The sequence below is a fragment of the Perca flavescens genome, chromosome 1 (assembly GCF_004354835.1).
Source record: "Perca flavescens isolate YP-PL-M2 chromosome 1, PFLA_1.0, whole genome shotgun sequence".
Classification (NCBI taxonomy): Eukaryota; Metazoa; Chordata; class Actinopteri; order Perciformes; family Percidae; genus Perca; species Perca flavescens.
The window spans coordinates 2,107,821-2,124,436 of record NC_041331.1 but is presented as its reverse complement, the minus strand read 5'-3'; the positions used below and the strand labels follow the sequence as shown (position 1 = coordinate 2,124,436).

At 41.6% G+C, this 16,616-nt stretch overlaps 1 protein-coding gene across 3 annotated transcripts in view; it reads right to left on the bottom strand.

Moving 5' to 3' along the window:
* Window positions 1–1,109: 1,109 nt before the first annotated feature.
* The window catches only part of phkb (phosphorylase kinase, beta), a 125,394-nt gene continuing 109,887 nt past the window's right edge, over window positions 1,110–16,616 (bottom strand). For 2 of the 3 annotated variants that reach the window (XM_028577266.1, XM_028577284.1), the window contains exons 24-32: window positions 15,284–15,365; window positions 15,052–15,109; window positions 14,632–14,722; window positions 9,762–9,967; window positions 8,142–8,276; window positions 7,681–7,810; window positions 3,714–3,821; window positions 3,243–3,383; window positions 1,110–1,608 (exon numbers count right to left, since the gene is read on the bottom strand). In XM_028577266.1, coding sequence (XP_028433067.1) covers window positions 1,471–1,608; window positions 3,243–3,383; window positions 3,714–3,821; window positions 7,681–7,810; window positions 8,142–8,276; window positions 9,762–9,967; window positions 14,632–14,722; window positions 15,052–15,109; window positions 15,284–15,365 — 1,089 coding nt within the window. In that variant the 3' untranslated portion in view covers window positions 1,110–1,470. Of the gene's footprint in view, window positions 1,609–3,242; window positions 3,384–3,713; window positions 3,822–7,680; window positions 7,811–8,141; window positions 8,277–9,761; window positions 9,968–11,229; window positions 11,321–14,631; window positions 14,723–15,051; window positions 15,110–15,283; window positions 15,366–16,616 lie in introns of all 3 variants that reach the window. The other variant, XM_028577276.1, reaches the window with a different exon arrangement.

Here is a 16,616-nt window from a genome sequence, read left to right as displayed (position 1 = left end):
TTTTTTTTTTAATATATGCTGATTCGCTTTGTTACAGAGCATGAGATGAGAAAATTAACACAACTCTCAAGTCTGTATGCTAAAAAGTAAGCTACAGCCAGCAGCCTGTTAGCTTAGCTTAATTTAGCATAACATTTTACCTTTGCACAGAGCCAGGTTAGCTTTCCCCCCCGTTTTCAGTGTTTATGCTATGCTAAAATAAGCTAACCCCAAACTATTATCACCAGTGTGATTTTTTTCTTCAATTAGTTTTATTTTGATTATTTTTTTAAGAAAATAAGTATTTTTGGAGAAACGGCAGGATAACAGTAGATAGGTGCTGAGTGCCATTTTGACATAGCTAGCCAGGTGTGGTAATTAATAACACTTTTAAGTTTGAATACACTCCACAGCTGGGAGACTGAACTCTGGCAACAACAAGATGGGCAAGGTTCTATAGGTGCTAGTGAGTTAAGCACAACTGGTGGACATACAGTATAGTAACCCTTGGAACAAAGAGCAGACATGCTAATCTACAGCATCCAGGTAAAGGATAACCGCACAGCTAGCTAGTTACGGTATGTGATTAGCTAGTTATGTGTCATTTGACGTGACTAGCCACCAATGGTAAAAACAAAAAATAACTAGAGCAAATCACGGTGACTCTATTAAAATCTTACACAGCAGTTAGGATACTGCACAAAAATGTGTAGAGGTAAAATCAACAAGGACCTGATGATAATGAGTATTTCCCCCAAATCTTAACCCTTGTGTTGTCCTCGGGTCAAATTTGACCCATTTTTATCAGAATTATGGGTTTCTTTGAATCAAATTGCCCCAAAATAACATGAATGCGTGGATGTACGTTGTATGGAAGCCATGTAACATTCTTGGCAGGTAAAATTTATGATTACTTTCGTTGAATTGTGGGTGTTACTTTTTTTTTTTTTCAATTTTATAGCATCTCAAATAAACTGTGATCCATTCAACATCCTCTGATCTTAACTATCAGTCAAAATAATTCACAATTTCTGTTTTTTTAAACCAAAAAAAAAAATATTATTACGTCATTTAAATTATTTTTATTGACCACGTATTTAAAAAAGTGTTGAAAAAAGTGACAAAAACGTTTCAAAAAGCGTCAAAGAACGTTGGAAAAAGAGCCAAAAAAAGTTAATTTGCAATTTTGACCCAGAAGGACAACAAGTTCACGGTCTACGGGAAGACAACACGAGGGTTAACGACTGGAGCAAACTGCAGACATGCTCATCTACACCAATTGAGGCTTCTGCTTACAGCTTCTGTAGCTGTTAAGGGCAAAGTACAGGGCGAATGTAGCTTTCAGGAGCGGGCCGAGTCCTGCTGCAGGGAGGATAGCAGAGGTTAGAGGTTATCTTCTGAATAAATGTGATGGATACTCAGTAGATCTTGCCGGACAATTTAAAGACTACACTGCAGCAGGCCGGGCTGAGGGGTCAAAGCATTGTAAATCTAGCTAACAGAGCACGGGTCGTCCTTGCAGGGCTTGACATCCCCCTGCAGCATAAGGATCATAACAGCCTTGGTCAGGTAGCTGGAGGTGCCTCTCTTTCCCATCGGTGGGGTGTTGTAGAATGCCTCCATGCCATCCTGGCAGAGACACAGATGAAAAAGTATCTTTAAGATTTTTTTTTAAAAGTGCTCATGAAAGTAAAAACAGTCTTAGCAGGATCATATCTCACAAATGTAATAAAGAATTGGAGGATGGCAGGTTGTCTCTGTTAGGCTTTTAAATACAACTGAATTAGGCTAGCCCTTTGGCTAATGTATCAGTGTATGGCTGGAACAGAAGCTCAGAGTTTAGGGAGCACATTGATTTTGAAAGGTGATGAGATGGTACTGCAGCTGACACTCACAGGTTACATTCAAATGTTACAATATCACTTTACTAAGCATTTGTAGACGGGAGGGTTTGCTTTAACGCCAAGCACCGAGGTCCGTAAGCATGACTAAAGTGCCAATAATGACGTTAAATCACATCCTCTAGTGTAATATTGTGATTATACATACAACAGTTACCAACAAAATAAAAGATGTAATTAAACTTTATTCATATTGTGGGGGCAATTTTTCTCACAGAAAGCAAAAATTTTTTTCCTGCTGAGTCAACCTTAGCCAGCCATCTTGAGCTAACCTTAGCTTTGTAGAACTCAGTGGACTTCCCAAACGGAATTAATACGGCTAACTGAAATATTTGCTGAAAAAATATTTGTCCTCATGGATGATCATTAGCTACTATGTCTACGAACTTGACATGTAGTCTATTACTAAGATAGCGCTGTGTCACCAACTCACTGGACCGGCACAGCTGAAGTAATCCAAACTTTTCCAATAACTCCAGGGTATAATGTATAATAAGACTTATTTAATCCGAAATAATTGCTTTATATCACTTTGTATGGAGAGCATTTGTGTGTTTCACTGTGGTTCGTGATGTATTTTCATTAATACAAATGTTTGCAAAACAGTTTTTTGATTAAACTCTGGACTGGAATGTTAAAATAGAAATGGCGGAGTAATATTTTGTTTTATTGATGAGCATGGTGTGCTCAAATGGCTCTTCCCCAGAGGGAAGACACTCTACGGGCCCTATTTTAACGATTTTAACTATGTACAAATCAACTTTTGCTAGTTTGACGGCGGGAAAAAAGGTCTATGCGCCGGGCGCATGGTTCAGAAGGGTTGTACTTAGTGTCTTCATTAATCAAGGGTGTGTTTTGGGCATAACATGCAATCAACCAATCAAAGGGTCATCTCCCACTCCCAAGCCAGGCGCGTTTGGACCTGGAGCATTGCTGTTATGATGGAGGATTTGCACCGTAATATTTTTATTTGTAATCTTCTGCATGTTTGTGTACTGCTGCGCGTCCCTGTGTGTGTGTGTGTGTGTGTGTGTAACAAGCATAGTGTGCGCGCGCTGTGCATGAGCCTAGGGGCATTTTACTAAGTCGCTGTTAAAATAATGAAATACTGCGTTATTGACTTTAGACCAGGTTTTTGTTGGTCAATGGTGCGATCACTTCCGGCTGCCTCAAGATAGCAAAACGCCCATAATGCACCTGAACACACCTCCCTGTAACACCAGCACGCCCATGGGTGCAGGTGCATTTGCTATTTAAACGACGTGGGCGATGGATGGGAAACTGTCAATTGCGTCGGTCTTAAACTAGCAAAGAGACTTGGGTCGGGCTTTGCGCTGTGCCGGGTGCAGGACAGGGCCCTACCTGTTTCTCTATGCCTTCCAAGCGGCTGCGATCCCTCTGGAAATCATTAAAGGCTTGCTTGACCAGATCGTCCAGATCCACCTTGTCGCTGAACTCCAGCTCTGGGTTTCTCTCCAGCACGATGGACACCACCATCAGCAACTACTCACACGGTAGAGATAGGACAAGACTGTCAGAAACTAACTTTTTTAAAGATCCAGACCTCGCTATTTTGTAATCACAATGAATCTTAAAACCAATCCTAAAACAAAATGGATAGGCAGTAAAGAATTGCAAGAAGTGGAATCACTTAATATCCTCGCTGCTTGATTGTGCAGCAAGCTGCAGTGCTTGAACAGAGAGATGTGATTGATGCCAGAATAAAGAGAGCAAAGTCAATGTCATGCTGAGTACAAATCCATAACGTTTAATTTGATTTGAGTTTGCTTTAAGTGTTTCGATTCCGCTCTATCTGTGCACTTTGGTGGTTACCTCTACTATGATTTGTCTGTACTCAGGCAGGACGATTTTCTTCAGCGTGTCCTCCACCAGCAGGGAGAAGTTCATCTCATACATGGTCATGTCAGACAGTGTCGGTTGCTGCAGAGAGACAGTAAGTAAGAAAGAACAGAGTGGGTCATGTGAGCGTGGACAGACATGGCAGCTGATGATCATTGTGTATATCCTGTGTGTGTTTGTGAGCAGTATAACATTATCACAGGGCGGTATTATTCCTTTCAATTATTTTGTCTTGATTAAAGTGTCACACTGAATCATCTCGACTCCATTACTGTGAGCACAAAAGAGGCAGAGAGTTGTGGGGATTCCCCTTCTCCTGTGCACACAGCCTGTCCGTCATTAGATTAAAAAACTGTCACATACAGAGCTATTTTTAAAGGACGTACGTTTTATCAAAGGAAAGGTACGTTTGAAAAAAGAAACTTAAATATCAACTTCATCTCCATTTTTTATCTTGAGGTTTTATGTTATTATTTTTATTTTCTTTTGTTGCAATAAATACTCATTCTCCTTCTTTGCCTTTGCGAGCTAGCTAGATGTTGACTCTAAACCCCTGCGTCATGCTGTGTAATATATAAGTATTGGCAAATCACACTTGCTAATGCATTAAAAAAAAAAAGTGCTCTGAGGAACAGAATACCACTGAGGTGTGTCACTTCTTTTAGTGCCAATTGGCTTTTTAACGTCACAATAAAAAGAGCATTTCTAACTTTGACATAAGATTCTAAAGAGATATAGAACTGGAGGATTTGTCAGTGCATTTAAAAAAAATACAATTAATGAAATAAATGTAATTATATGATATAGAAGAGGATTTTTTGGGGAATAGCTAATAATAATAATCACAACTTGAAACAAAACACATTGCCACAGGCGCTTTGCTCACTTCATCTATTTTTCTGTGTACCGGCGAAATCCTGCACACTATTCAAATAATAGATATCATTGAGTAAACCTATGGGCAAATAGGTGAAGCCATGAAGAGCCAGCCAATAGGCATTCACTGCAAACAAAGGTTGTTGGAGATGAGCTGAGAGATGAGCCAGGTCTGTGCAGGATCGATCGCCGCCCAATGCATGCCGGAAGGATTACACAGCCTTCTAGATTTGTGTCTGACTTGATCCCGACTTGCTCTGACGTTACGCACACATGGTTATCCATGCCCCACGGACCCAGGGGCATGCTGGGAAACGCCTGGGTCTTGCAGTCGGTGGAAAACAACTGCCCTGCCTGCCTCTCAAAGCTGCGGCCAGCTTGATCTCGTGAGGTTATCGCTCAGCTGATCTAACAGCTGATTGGTTCACAATCGACTCACCATGATGACATTTTATCTAAACTTTATTTATTTTTATTTTTTTATTGGAGGGATTTTAATTGCTATTTGTCTGATTTAAAGGCTTACTCTGTACAGAACACATGTTGTGTGGCTGATAGTTATGTTTATCTGTTCATCTACACTCTGTTGTTAACATCAGCAACAGATCGCATGTAGAGCATTTTGACATCTACTTTGTCATAATAAAAGCAGCTGGAGACTGTGTTTAAGCTGATATATGGGTCTGATGACATTTTATTAAATTGGAATCAGACCTAACAGGATGTGAGTGTTTCTGTGACTTCCTGTTCAGCCTGAAGGCGGCTGGAAACGGCTGGAAACTGTCCGACTTTACCGCAGCTCTTTTCAGGTGAGGCGCAGCTCATCTCGAACAGACCTAGTTTGACTTGTGGGATGACCCCTCCCACTCTGTGTGTGGCTCTTGGTATTTTTCCGTGCAGCTGTTGAGATGGCAGTCCGAGTGGCAGAGGAGTGGCAGGAGATCAGCCACACCTGGATCCACTCCTCCTGATTCCTGTTTAAGATGGATCATTCTCTCTCTGTCCTAACAGCCAGCAGGGGTTGCTTTTGGGTTCTGTTTTGCTTTCCATACACTCACTACATTACTGATACTATTGAAATACATGTTTTATCACATTTTGAAGTATTATTTAATATGGGTTAAATAAATTGGTTTTAATTTAATACTTAATTATGCGTGGTCTCGCTTATTTTGTTGGAACTATGACCTGGTTCATGACACTCATAGTAGGAAAGCACAGGGGTTAATATTTCATTACCAATGAATAAATGAGATTTATATGTGTCTGAAATGTACTAAACTATTGAGTGTATGTTAAATAGGGTGTGGGGAATGAATGAATGAGTGATTTCAGACACTGTCCCAGTAAACCATGACAGTATGACAGTGAGCCAACATGCACACTAAATGGATTCCAGCCATCCTTAGTCTTTCGATTCACACCTGTGATTTTCCTATTGTGAAATGTCAAAATGACTTCCGTAAAAAAGGCCTAAGTGGAACATCACTGACTATTGTTGTTGTCTGATAATAAATAAAAACTATGATGATGAAAAGTGATTAAACAAATAAGAATTATGCTGAGTGCTTTCTATTAGACCCGCACACTAAAAGACCAAGTTAAACTACCCAAAGACAAAGAAATCATTTTCATGTTCAATGGAGACAACTTTAAATTGATGAGCTACTTTGTATTACTCAAAAAATCAATCTGTGTTCATCAGCACAGCTTCCATTCTGCAATTGTGGCCAGATTTCTTGTGTATCTGGTCCATATTTGTAGAAAGTATTTTGGCAGACTTTGTCACTAGTACTTAAACCAACTTATACATACAAGCAACAGAATTGAACTACTCTTTAAAAGACTGCAAAACATAGAGGTCTGTGTCTGTAATGCATACATGTTTCTATAACCAGTAGAGGTTTGTATATCAGCACACAATACACAGTGTCTCCTTTAAAGGTCCCATGACATGGTGCTCTTTGGATGCTTTTATATAAACCTTAGTGGTCCCCTAATACTGTATCTGAAGTCTCTTTTATATAGACCTTAGTGGTCCCCTAATACTGTATCTGAAGTCTCTTTTATATAGACCTTAGTGGTCCCCTAATACTGTATCTGAAGTCTCTTTTATATAGACCTTAGTGGTCCCCTAATACTGTATCTGAAGTCTCTTTTATATAGACCTTAGTGATCCCCTAATACTGTATCTGAAGTCTCTTTTATATAGACCTTAGTGGTCCCCTAATACTGTATCTGAAGTCTCTTTTATATAGACCTTAGTGATCCCCTAATACTGTATCTGAAGTCTCTTTTATATAGACCTTAGTGGTCCCCTAATACTGTATCTGAAGTCTCTTTTATATAGGCCTTAGTGGTCCCCTAATACTGTATCTGAAGTCTCTTTTATATAGGCCTTAGTGGTCCTCTAATACTGTATCTGAAGTCTCTTTTATATAGACCTTAGTGGTCCTCTAATACTGTATCTGAAGTCTCTTTTATATAGACCTTAGTGGTCCCCTAATACTGTATCTGAAGTCTCTTTTATATAGACCTTAGTGGTCCCCTAATACTGTATCTGAAGTCTCTTTCCCGAAATTCAGCTTTGGTTACAGAATTACAGCCACTAGAGCCAGTCCCACAATGAGCTTTCCTTAGGATGTGCCATTTCTGTGTCTGAAGCTATTGAGGAGGAGAGTGGGAGGGGCAAGTTGGAGGGTGGGGGTGTGGCCTTGACCAACTGCCACTTTTCGCGTTTGAAAGCCATGATGTCTCTCTCTCATGGGTGGGCCAAATTCTCTGGGCGGGCAAAGCAGAGAAAGGGGAGGTAACCTTGCTTGTTATGACCTCATAACAAGCAGATTCCAAAACGGCTCATCTGAGCTTTCCTTTTCTCAAAGGCAGAGCAGGATACCCAGGGCTCGGTTTACACCTATCACCATTTATAGCCACTGGGGGACCATAGACAGGCTGGGGGAACTCATATTAATGTTAAAAAACCTCATAAAGTGAATGCCATGGGACCTTTAACCAGCATTGCTCAGAGTATTCATCCTGCAGCAGTGTGAGGGGAGGCTGGTACCTGTGGGAGGTAAGTCCCAGCCACCGTAAAACCGTTGGGGGTCCTCTCCAGGATCTGCCACACACGATCATGAAAGCCCAGAGGGGTTCTGTTCAGAGAGCCATCGATCTGACGTCTGTTCAGCCAAGACCTGGGGCCAAAGCAAGGGGGAAACAGTTGAACCGAGTTTTAGAGAATGGAGATATATAATGTTGATAGAGAGGTGATTTTGTCTAGTCAGTCAGTGTGTTTTAGATTAGGTGAGATAAGATAAAAATGTAAGGATTCCCATAGGGGAAACTGGGTTGCGGCAGCAGCAGATAATAAGATATGGACAAGGCAGAAGATAACATAATTAAAACTTGAAAAAGATTATACAACACGTGAATGCATTAAGATAACGACAGTGCGTCTTCAAAGGTTGGGATGAGAAAGCACAGGTCATGTTCTCGATGAAGTGAGAACGTGTGTTTGAAGAGTACCTGCCGGTGTGTTGTGGCTGCAGGACGTCCAGCAGGAGCTGCTTGATGTCGCTGGGGGACAGCTGGTAGATGTCCTGGGGGGGCATGTCTCCCGCCCGGATCTTCAGCTCATGTTTCATGGCCTGGACAATCCATCTGGAGATCCACAGTACACGCACACTGTTAACCACCTCAGAAGTGAACCCTGTACAGCTCACATGGGGGGGGGGGGGGTCACTTTGTTTGAACAAGGATGAATGTGTTCAAAATAATTTCCTTTCTTTGCTTCACAGTGTCAAAGTTTCTTACAAAGGTAATAGCCTTTTTCTTTTCATACAATCAAAGAAAAGTCAAAGACTGACTTGTTTGTCTAACTAGGCTGATGGAACAGAATTTTGACTCTACCTGATCTTACAACACTTCCTTCATTGGGTTTCGATTTTCCCGACAGCATTTTCGTACCAAACATGTCAGGAGAAATTTGTTCAAACTCAGAAGCTTTTATCCATTTAGGGCAGAGCACACTTAAAAATTGAGTCTCAGTCCACTTCCAAGAGGACTGCAGTGTGGTTCATTTGGAGGGCCGAGTAACAGCCCTTGGTGTGAACTCCGTCCTTTAGGATTTATTTCGAAACATCTAAAAAGGCTCAGGAAAAGAAGAATACCTTGGCTAGCAATTCAGAAAAAACACGAGACGGCTTCACAGAGACAACAGAGAAGTGCTAAGCCCAGTGATGACCAAGGACTTACGGCAAACATCTCAGAAGTGATAGTTGAACATGCAGTTAAGTTTGACTCCTTCCTACACTTCCACGGATCTCAGCTGTGCAGGACAAAAATACCTGGAAAAAGCTGGAAAAATGGCCTCGCTGCAGGAGCGTCTCTGTGACCAGCAGGACAGAGGCAGATGCAAAAAACATAGTTCAATAATTGGCTTGCCAGAATCTTTACAGGGCACTTTGGCAATACATTTCAGGGAGTCATGGACTCCTAATGTTCTTGCATTGTCGACCAAGGCTGGGGAAATCCAGTGCAGAGGGCGCACTGAGGAACCGAGTCTCGTAAGCCTCAGCCCCATGTCAGGATTGTGAGGTTCCATCACTACTGTGATTTGAATTTGAGTGCTGGAGGCAGCCAGATTGGCGAAGAATGTCCATTCTGAAGATAGCAGAATTTTCTTCTTCCGGGACTTCTCAAGCAGAACTCAGAGAGAACACCAGGCTTTTGATAAGGCCAGGAAGAAGCTCCAATCGTTCGGGATACAGAATTATGGCTTAAATCATACTGCCACTCTAAGGATAACCGTAAAAAACGCTGCCTGTCTTTTGACAAGCCTGAGGAAGCAATGGCATTTATAAATACTCTGAGAGAAGAAGACAATTTACCTTACGAATAAGCACGAGTAGAAAAACCACCTGATTTGTATGGACACATATTCAAGCTAGGTGTTCCGGATGTTTTAATCGGCAAACAAAAGAAAAAGAAATGCAGCCTCAACTGATGCTAATATTTATTGAGTTCTTCATGTTTTGTTGAGTGGTCTGAAAAAGAATTACAGCAAAGAGTACATACTGTATGACTAAATGTACAAGAGTTGTCAGGGCACCATTGCAGCCATCCTGAACCTGAATTTTGTCCTACCCGACTCTGATCTTGAGCATGCCGCTGAACAGCTCCGGGGTGTTGGAGATAATCCATCCGATATGGATGACCAGCTCCTGCTGCAGAACGGCCTCCCGCTCCCCACCCTGAGGGGAGCACTTGCTGTAGATGATGCCCTGGATCACCCCTGGCGACAGCGGGTTGGAGATCACCTCCTCCTCTTGCCCGAATAGGCCGAGGGTCACCTGGCAATCACAGGCATTCACACACACACACACACACACACACACACACACACACACACACACACACACACACACACACACACACACACACACACACACACACACACACACAAAAATAACCCACACCAAACCCACAAGTTAGAAGGTTCTCTGCAGAAGAATTGTGTGTAATATTTCTACGTTTTTGTGAGTATGTGTCTATGCTGGTGCGTGTGTCTGTGAAAGTGTGTTCATGCACACACAGTTCTTCCTCCAAGGTGCAATCTTTGTTCCATCAATCTAAAATTGGCCTCCTCTCCCAGAGTCGCATAAAAGTGAGTAGGAAATATATTACAGATCTCAAGATGACTCTTTTTGTATTTTGTTTCTCCTGAAAGCCATTTCGTGAAAAGTACACCTAGCCAATCTTCGTGATGGGAGTACACACTTGTATCCTCGCCTTCAGCTGATGAAAGCCAGCACTTTAAAGATGTATCATTCATCTTTACATCTAAAGTGATTCTAACTAAGAAAGGACAGCCTGGAGCCGACGAAGATAATGACGAAAGGGGAAATACATTGTTGAGTTTGACTATTCACAAGAAATATAATCAAAACTAGAGTCAGAATCGACTGAAATGGGAGGTGGTGCCTCTTATTGAAAGCAGAGGAACACAGCCATCTCAAATCTCAAATCAGCTTTTCCAACCATGCTGAGAGGGGCATTCCCTCCGGTAAGCAATCTATATGCAGATTCCCACCTTGAGCTTCTTCAGCATAATGAAATGCCTAAAACTGTTCAAAAGGGTAAAAATGAGGCGAGATAAATGACACTTTCGAGTGGAGGCTAATCTCTGAGTAACACTTGACAGGAAATGATGCACCAAATCTAATCCAGCGCGAGGGAGTGGCATCAGGCGAATTCCCGGGTCAAAATACATCAATCAGCACACGGAGTGTGTCTAGACAATGTGGACACGGTGCATGTTAGGATTCTACGCTGGTCACACTGGCAGCCTTGCTACAGCTACAGCTTAGATACACACACAATGGAGGTGAGTTGTGGTGAGGAATATGAGCATGCAGCTAGACTAAGTCATTCCTATAGGATGACAGCATGAGTAGCTTATATTCATGTAATGTCTTTCCAATTTTCTTTTAATCAGTGAACATTAAAATCATTATCCCCGCATTCTATTTCCCCAACATAACCTAAAATAATTTGTACAAAAGGGATAGATATAGTAATCTGCTCAGGCCCTGTGGTCTGTGTGCCCACTTACCTGCTTGCCATGCACTAAAACACTAGTAATACTGGGGGCAAGGCTGTCCACTATCTTAGTTAAGAGACTGGCGGCAAGACGGACAACAGACCTAGTGGGTGAAAAGACACAAGCACACTCTTGACATCATGACAGATAACAACTAACAGCTCGGGCTTTAACAGACTACATCTGGTTCATTTTTACTACAGGGGTATATATATATATACATATATACACTGTATGTGACGTACAACTTGTAATAACATTTTTAATAATTGCCTTATAAATAATGGAATGTAGGCAAACAAGGTATCATTGCTCAAACATTTGATTAGGCATTATTAGAAATTCATAGAATTTGTCCCCAAGTAGCACTGCTAGTTGTTCGGTTCTTATCATAGCAGTTTAATGCCCCCAAATAAAAAAACTATCCAAACATCAGAATGAAATTGACAAATAATCCCAACATTTTCGTGAAATGAAACCCCGCTGAGTATTTCTACTATGTAAGATATGGCTGAATGGGTTAGTCCCAGTCCTAATGAATGAATTGGATTTAGCTACTGAACGCCCAAATGAAAGGTTGGCTTCCCAGAAAATATTTTAATGTTCACTCATTTCTCAGTTCATTATTCACAAGAGTCACTACAGCCTTCAAGCTGCATCCTCTTGCCTGCAGGAATCCTACGAGGAAAAAGCAGCACATAAACACTCAATAATCGTCACATATTAGCCCACAGCCAGGGTTGCTATAGACACACACATGGAGTTGAAGCCACCCCTTGCAGAAGCAGTAAACAAATGAAATAATGTCATTAATGAATACAATCAACTGAAATATGACCTCCTCTTATTATTTGCTACACTAAATAACTCCACACGCACACACCTGTGTGTGGAGTTATTTAGTGCTTAAACCTGCAGAACTATCAAGGCGATGAATAAAAACGCAACAAAGCCATAACGTTTAAAAGGCATGATGTGGTCTCAATCCACTGATGCTTTGTTGGGGAACCTATTTCAAGCTTCACTTCCTGGCCCATGTCAGGTAAATGAGAAAGTAAATTGAGCCGAGTATTGATGCTATTTCCCAGCAAGTTGGAAACCAGCCTTGGGGCTTTTGTTTTTGTTTCTACTCTATGGCATAATCAAATCTCTCAATGCTAAAATCCTGTTAATTAAAAAAAACAGCATATAATAAAAGTTGTCATGTCAGTCAGCTTGAAGCTGAGTGACTTTAGAAAAAAAAAAGTGTCAGCTAAATAACTGTAATGTAAATTGGCACAAAACAAAAAGTCAATTCTAGGGGAGTAACGCCAGCAGTATACCACACAGTAAATGTTAACAGCTTTGGGATCAAAGATCACAAAGAGAAAGATATTTAGTTTGACTGGAACTGTGGGCAACGGCTTGCCAATCAAACGTTTTCTTTACCACCGAGTCGTGGATTCACAGATATCCTGGCTTTACGGAACCTTAATAATGGTGTGCCAATGATCAAACTGGAATACCTAATCTAGGTCCCACATCACTGTGTGCTGTCTGTGCAGACATATGTGTACTCATACACTGTAGTATGAGTAATATTTTTGACCAGTTAGCAAGAAAAACATATTTTGCTAGCGATATGTTGGTAGAGCTGACAATGTGAAGGACTGTCAACTTTGAGTACATTTGCCTCCATAGAGACAAACTAGCTTGTAATATTACTTTATGATAGATTTGCAAACGATGTCTTCTCCCATAGCAGCTACCAAGCTAGTCCTTCTAGCATGGATGCCCTTGATGAAACAGACCTGGAGTAACCGTGAGTGTAAAGGCAATATACAGCGTGATATCCAAGAGCCACATTCTATTTCCTTTGGAGTATACAGTCAGCCTTATTGAATGGATGATGACTCGTAAAATACAGACGCTTGGGCAGTGGCTCTCAGCATCCGATACGACGCAAAAAGCACCCTTAAGCGTCTGTATGGAACGCACCGGCAGAGCAGCAGCGCAACTGCGGCGCTGTAAGATGACGTAGTATTAAGCGCGACAACGGTAGCGAGTAATATGAAAGACCAAAATGCCACGTAAGGAGGTTAATTGGGGGGGTGGATGGGTCAAACAACACAGGACTTCCACCCATCAGACCGGGGTTCATGTCCTGTTCGTGTCCCGTGTGTCACCGAACCGTACATTTTATAATTCCACCCACCATCTTTTCCTAAATCTAACTGTCCCGTTCTTGTGCCGTCACTACGTCCCGACCCACAGCGTCAAAAGTGACGCCAAGAGTCTCGCCGCTAAAGGAGACTTTTAGTGTGAATAACAAACGGCAAAGGCACATGCCCAAGCATGCGTATTTTACGCGATGGGAGAGTGAGAATGTGTTTTAGGTCATTAGAGCAGAAACAGCCTCTGTGATGTTTAATGGAGAGAAAGCAAACACTGACTATGAGCTGTTGAGTCTATGTACCTGCTAGCTTGGCCAAACTCATGACTGTGTGAGTGTACAAACTTGGTAGTTTAGCCAGACATAGGTTTAGCTGGTTAACATTTTAGCAAGATGCTAAGACACTAGCCTGCTACTGCATTACACCCCCTGTTACCAGGGTGACGACTGTCTGAATGAAATATCACTGTGAGAAGTTAGATTTCACTTTTTAAGACCTATTTGATAGCAAAACCTAGTACTACAGTCGCATTGGTTTTAGACAAAAGACTAAATGATGTTGAGTACAGCTGTTTTTCTTTAAAGCTGTAGTTGGCATTTTATTGTTTAGTGTCATTGGTCCCATGCAGTACTTATCTTTCAGCATATTGTAATTGAAGTGGTCTGAGAGAAAACTAGACTACTGCATCTCCTCCTCCTGTTTTCAGGCTTCAGAAAATCTAGCCCGACAGGAGACTCCGGCCAATCACAGGTAATTTCAGAAAGAGAGCGCATGTTCTATTGGCTGTTGTGTGCATGCATTGCCTGTGCGACAAAGAGGTGAGAGGTAGAGCGGAAGGGAAGAGGTCTCACTCTACCTTAAATTCTGGCATGTTTTTGCCTTCTAACCACTGCCGCTTTAAAGGTTTTCATATATATTTTTTAAATGTATTTTACACATTTACAAATTATTTTTTTTAACGTTGATTTAGCCCTTCCAGAAAATGTAGGCCACACACACTAGGTTTATGTCAACATTTCAATTAACTCATTTACATAAGGTAATGAAAAAGTAGAAATGAAAGACTTTTTAGTCAAAAATACAAATCTTGAACATAGAAAAGTCTTCTCTCTCTCTTTCAAAAAGCCCTGTTGGTTGGTTGGTTGGTTGGTTGGTTATGAGGAATCACAAAGTACAGTAGGACTGGCTGACCCTAACAGAGCTTTCAAGCTAGCCAGAGTAAACATGCAGAGTCTTCAGTCCATCTCTGCCAGAACATTACCTGTTTCCCATGCACCAGTATTGTGGTGATGTGAGGAGCCATAGAGCTGGCGAACTTCTTGATAATGGCAGCAACTTGGCGCACTGCCGGCCTACAGTGCGGCCAGATTAAAGTGTCAACATGAGACAAGATTTTGGGAGGACAACAAACAGAACAGGTATGGAGACAAGTCGTTCGGTTAAGGGGGAGTAAACAATGTTCCCAACGTAAATTCCCAACCTTTTCATTCACACTAAATTATTCAACATAATAAAATACCAAATGTACTGGATGTCACCGTCTTAGAGGGCATCATTGGTCCTGAGTGCATCTGTAGAGTTTATGTTTTTAGACCCTTTTGGGTCATATTTGGATTCCAAAATGACTGGACTAATCGCATTTGTGTTTGTGTATTTGTGTTTGTGTGGGAGTATATCAGACCAAAGCTTTCTGCTGCCAGCTCTTCTGTAAAGTCTCTCCAGTTCATCCCTCAGGTTCTCTGGAATCACAAATAGATATGTGTTCAGACATTAAAAAACACGGCAAAAACATGTACAGTCACACCCTAATTTATCCTCCATCCTCTGTAAATCAAAACTGCTAAATTACTTCACATTTAAAACCACGACACAACAGCCTCCTAAAGACTTGTCTTGACTGATGAATTGCTCACCATCTCTGGAAAGGAAGTCTGGTCCTTCTCTCCTAAGAAGGATGGCTGCAAGCTGAGCCTGACTGGCCAAGCAGTCGCAGTCCTGGACACACACACACACACACACACACACACACACACACACACACACACACACACACACACACACACACACACACACACACACACACACACACACACACACACACACACACACACACACACACACACACACACACACAAACACACACGGAAGATGAGCCTGGTTACGCATACAATATTGCAATATATGTGGCCTATATATGGAGTATATCATATAATGCATTTCAATACGGTATTATGTGCTCACAATCAGCATTAAAAAGCAGTATTGAAACTACGATTGTTGCAATCCTACAATTCTGGTAATAATGAGTATATTTTTAAAGTCTTGCCTCATTTAAAGGCAGGGTTGGTAACTATTTCCAACATACACTTTTTATATATTGGTCTTTACACCCCAACAGCAATACATAACTTATGGGCTCTGAAAAATGAGTGAAGATCCATCATCTGTAGCTGTAAAAACGCCCACCAATCACTGCCTCGAGGGCTGCTTGGAAAGAACCAATGAAATGCATCCTCACCCTGCCGCGCGTACTCTACCCCTCCCACGTACGAGCCTGAGCTCAGTGCACGTCAGAGTTCCTAGAAGTCTACTGTAGATGGTTTTTGGTTTGTTTTTGGGGTGGATTTGTTGTTTTCAGGAAATGTCTTGTGCGCCTCAGTGTGTGGGACGGAGCCCTGAGGGCAGGGGGAGGGGTTAGACAAATCCTGCTAGCTTTTCAACATTACCAACTCTATCTTAAAATTGGATAGCAGCTGTAATGTGCCTAAAATATATTTAAGCATATCACAGGACAATTGGTGTCAATTATTTTCCGTTTGCTTTAAATTAACAAAAGTGGTTATTTTGTTTGGTAGCTTCAATAAGTATGCTTACATAATTAAAAACAGACTTAAATGACAAAAACACAACAAAGTTGGTCAGTCAGACTTGTATCCAGAATTCCTCACAGAGCCAACCCGTCAGAATTGCAGAAGGCGTGGGTTGAGGTCCAGGTGAACACTCCAAAAACTTCAAATATTCAGGCACAGAGCCAGATTGAAGAGCTGGCAAATGTGAGCAGACGTGTGGCTGGTGGTATGTAAAACCTGGCCTCGAGGAACAATGTTTGAACATATTTATAAGATGTTAGAAAGAAACAGGAGACAGGTGGCCAAGGGAGCTTTGGCAGGAGCGGGGTATGTCAATGAGTCAACAGGGAGGGACCAATCAGGACACAGAGTATAATGATGAGGCAAACCGTTCACA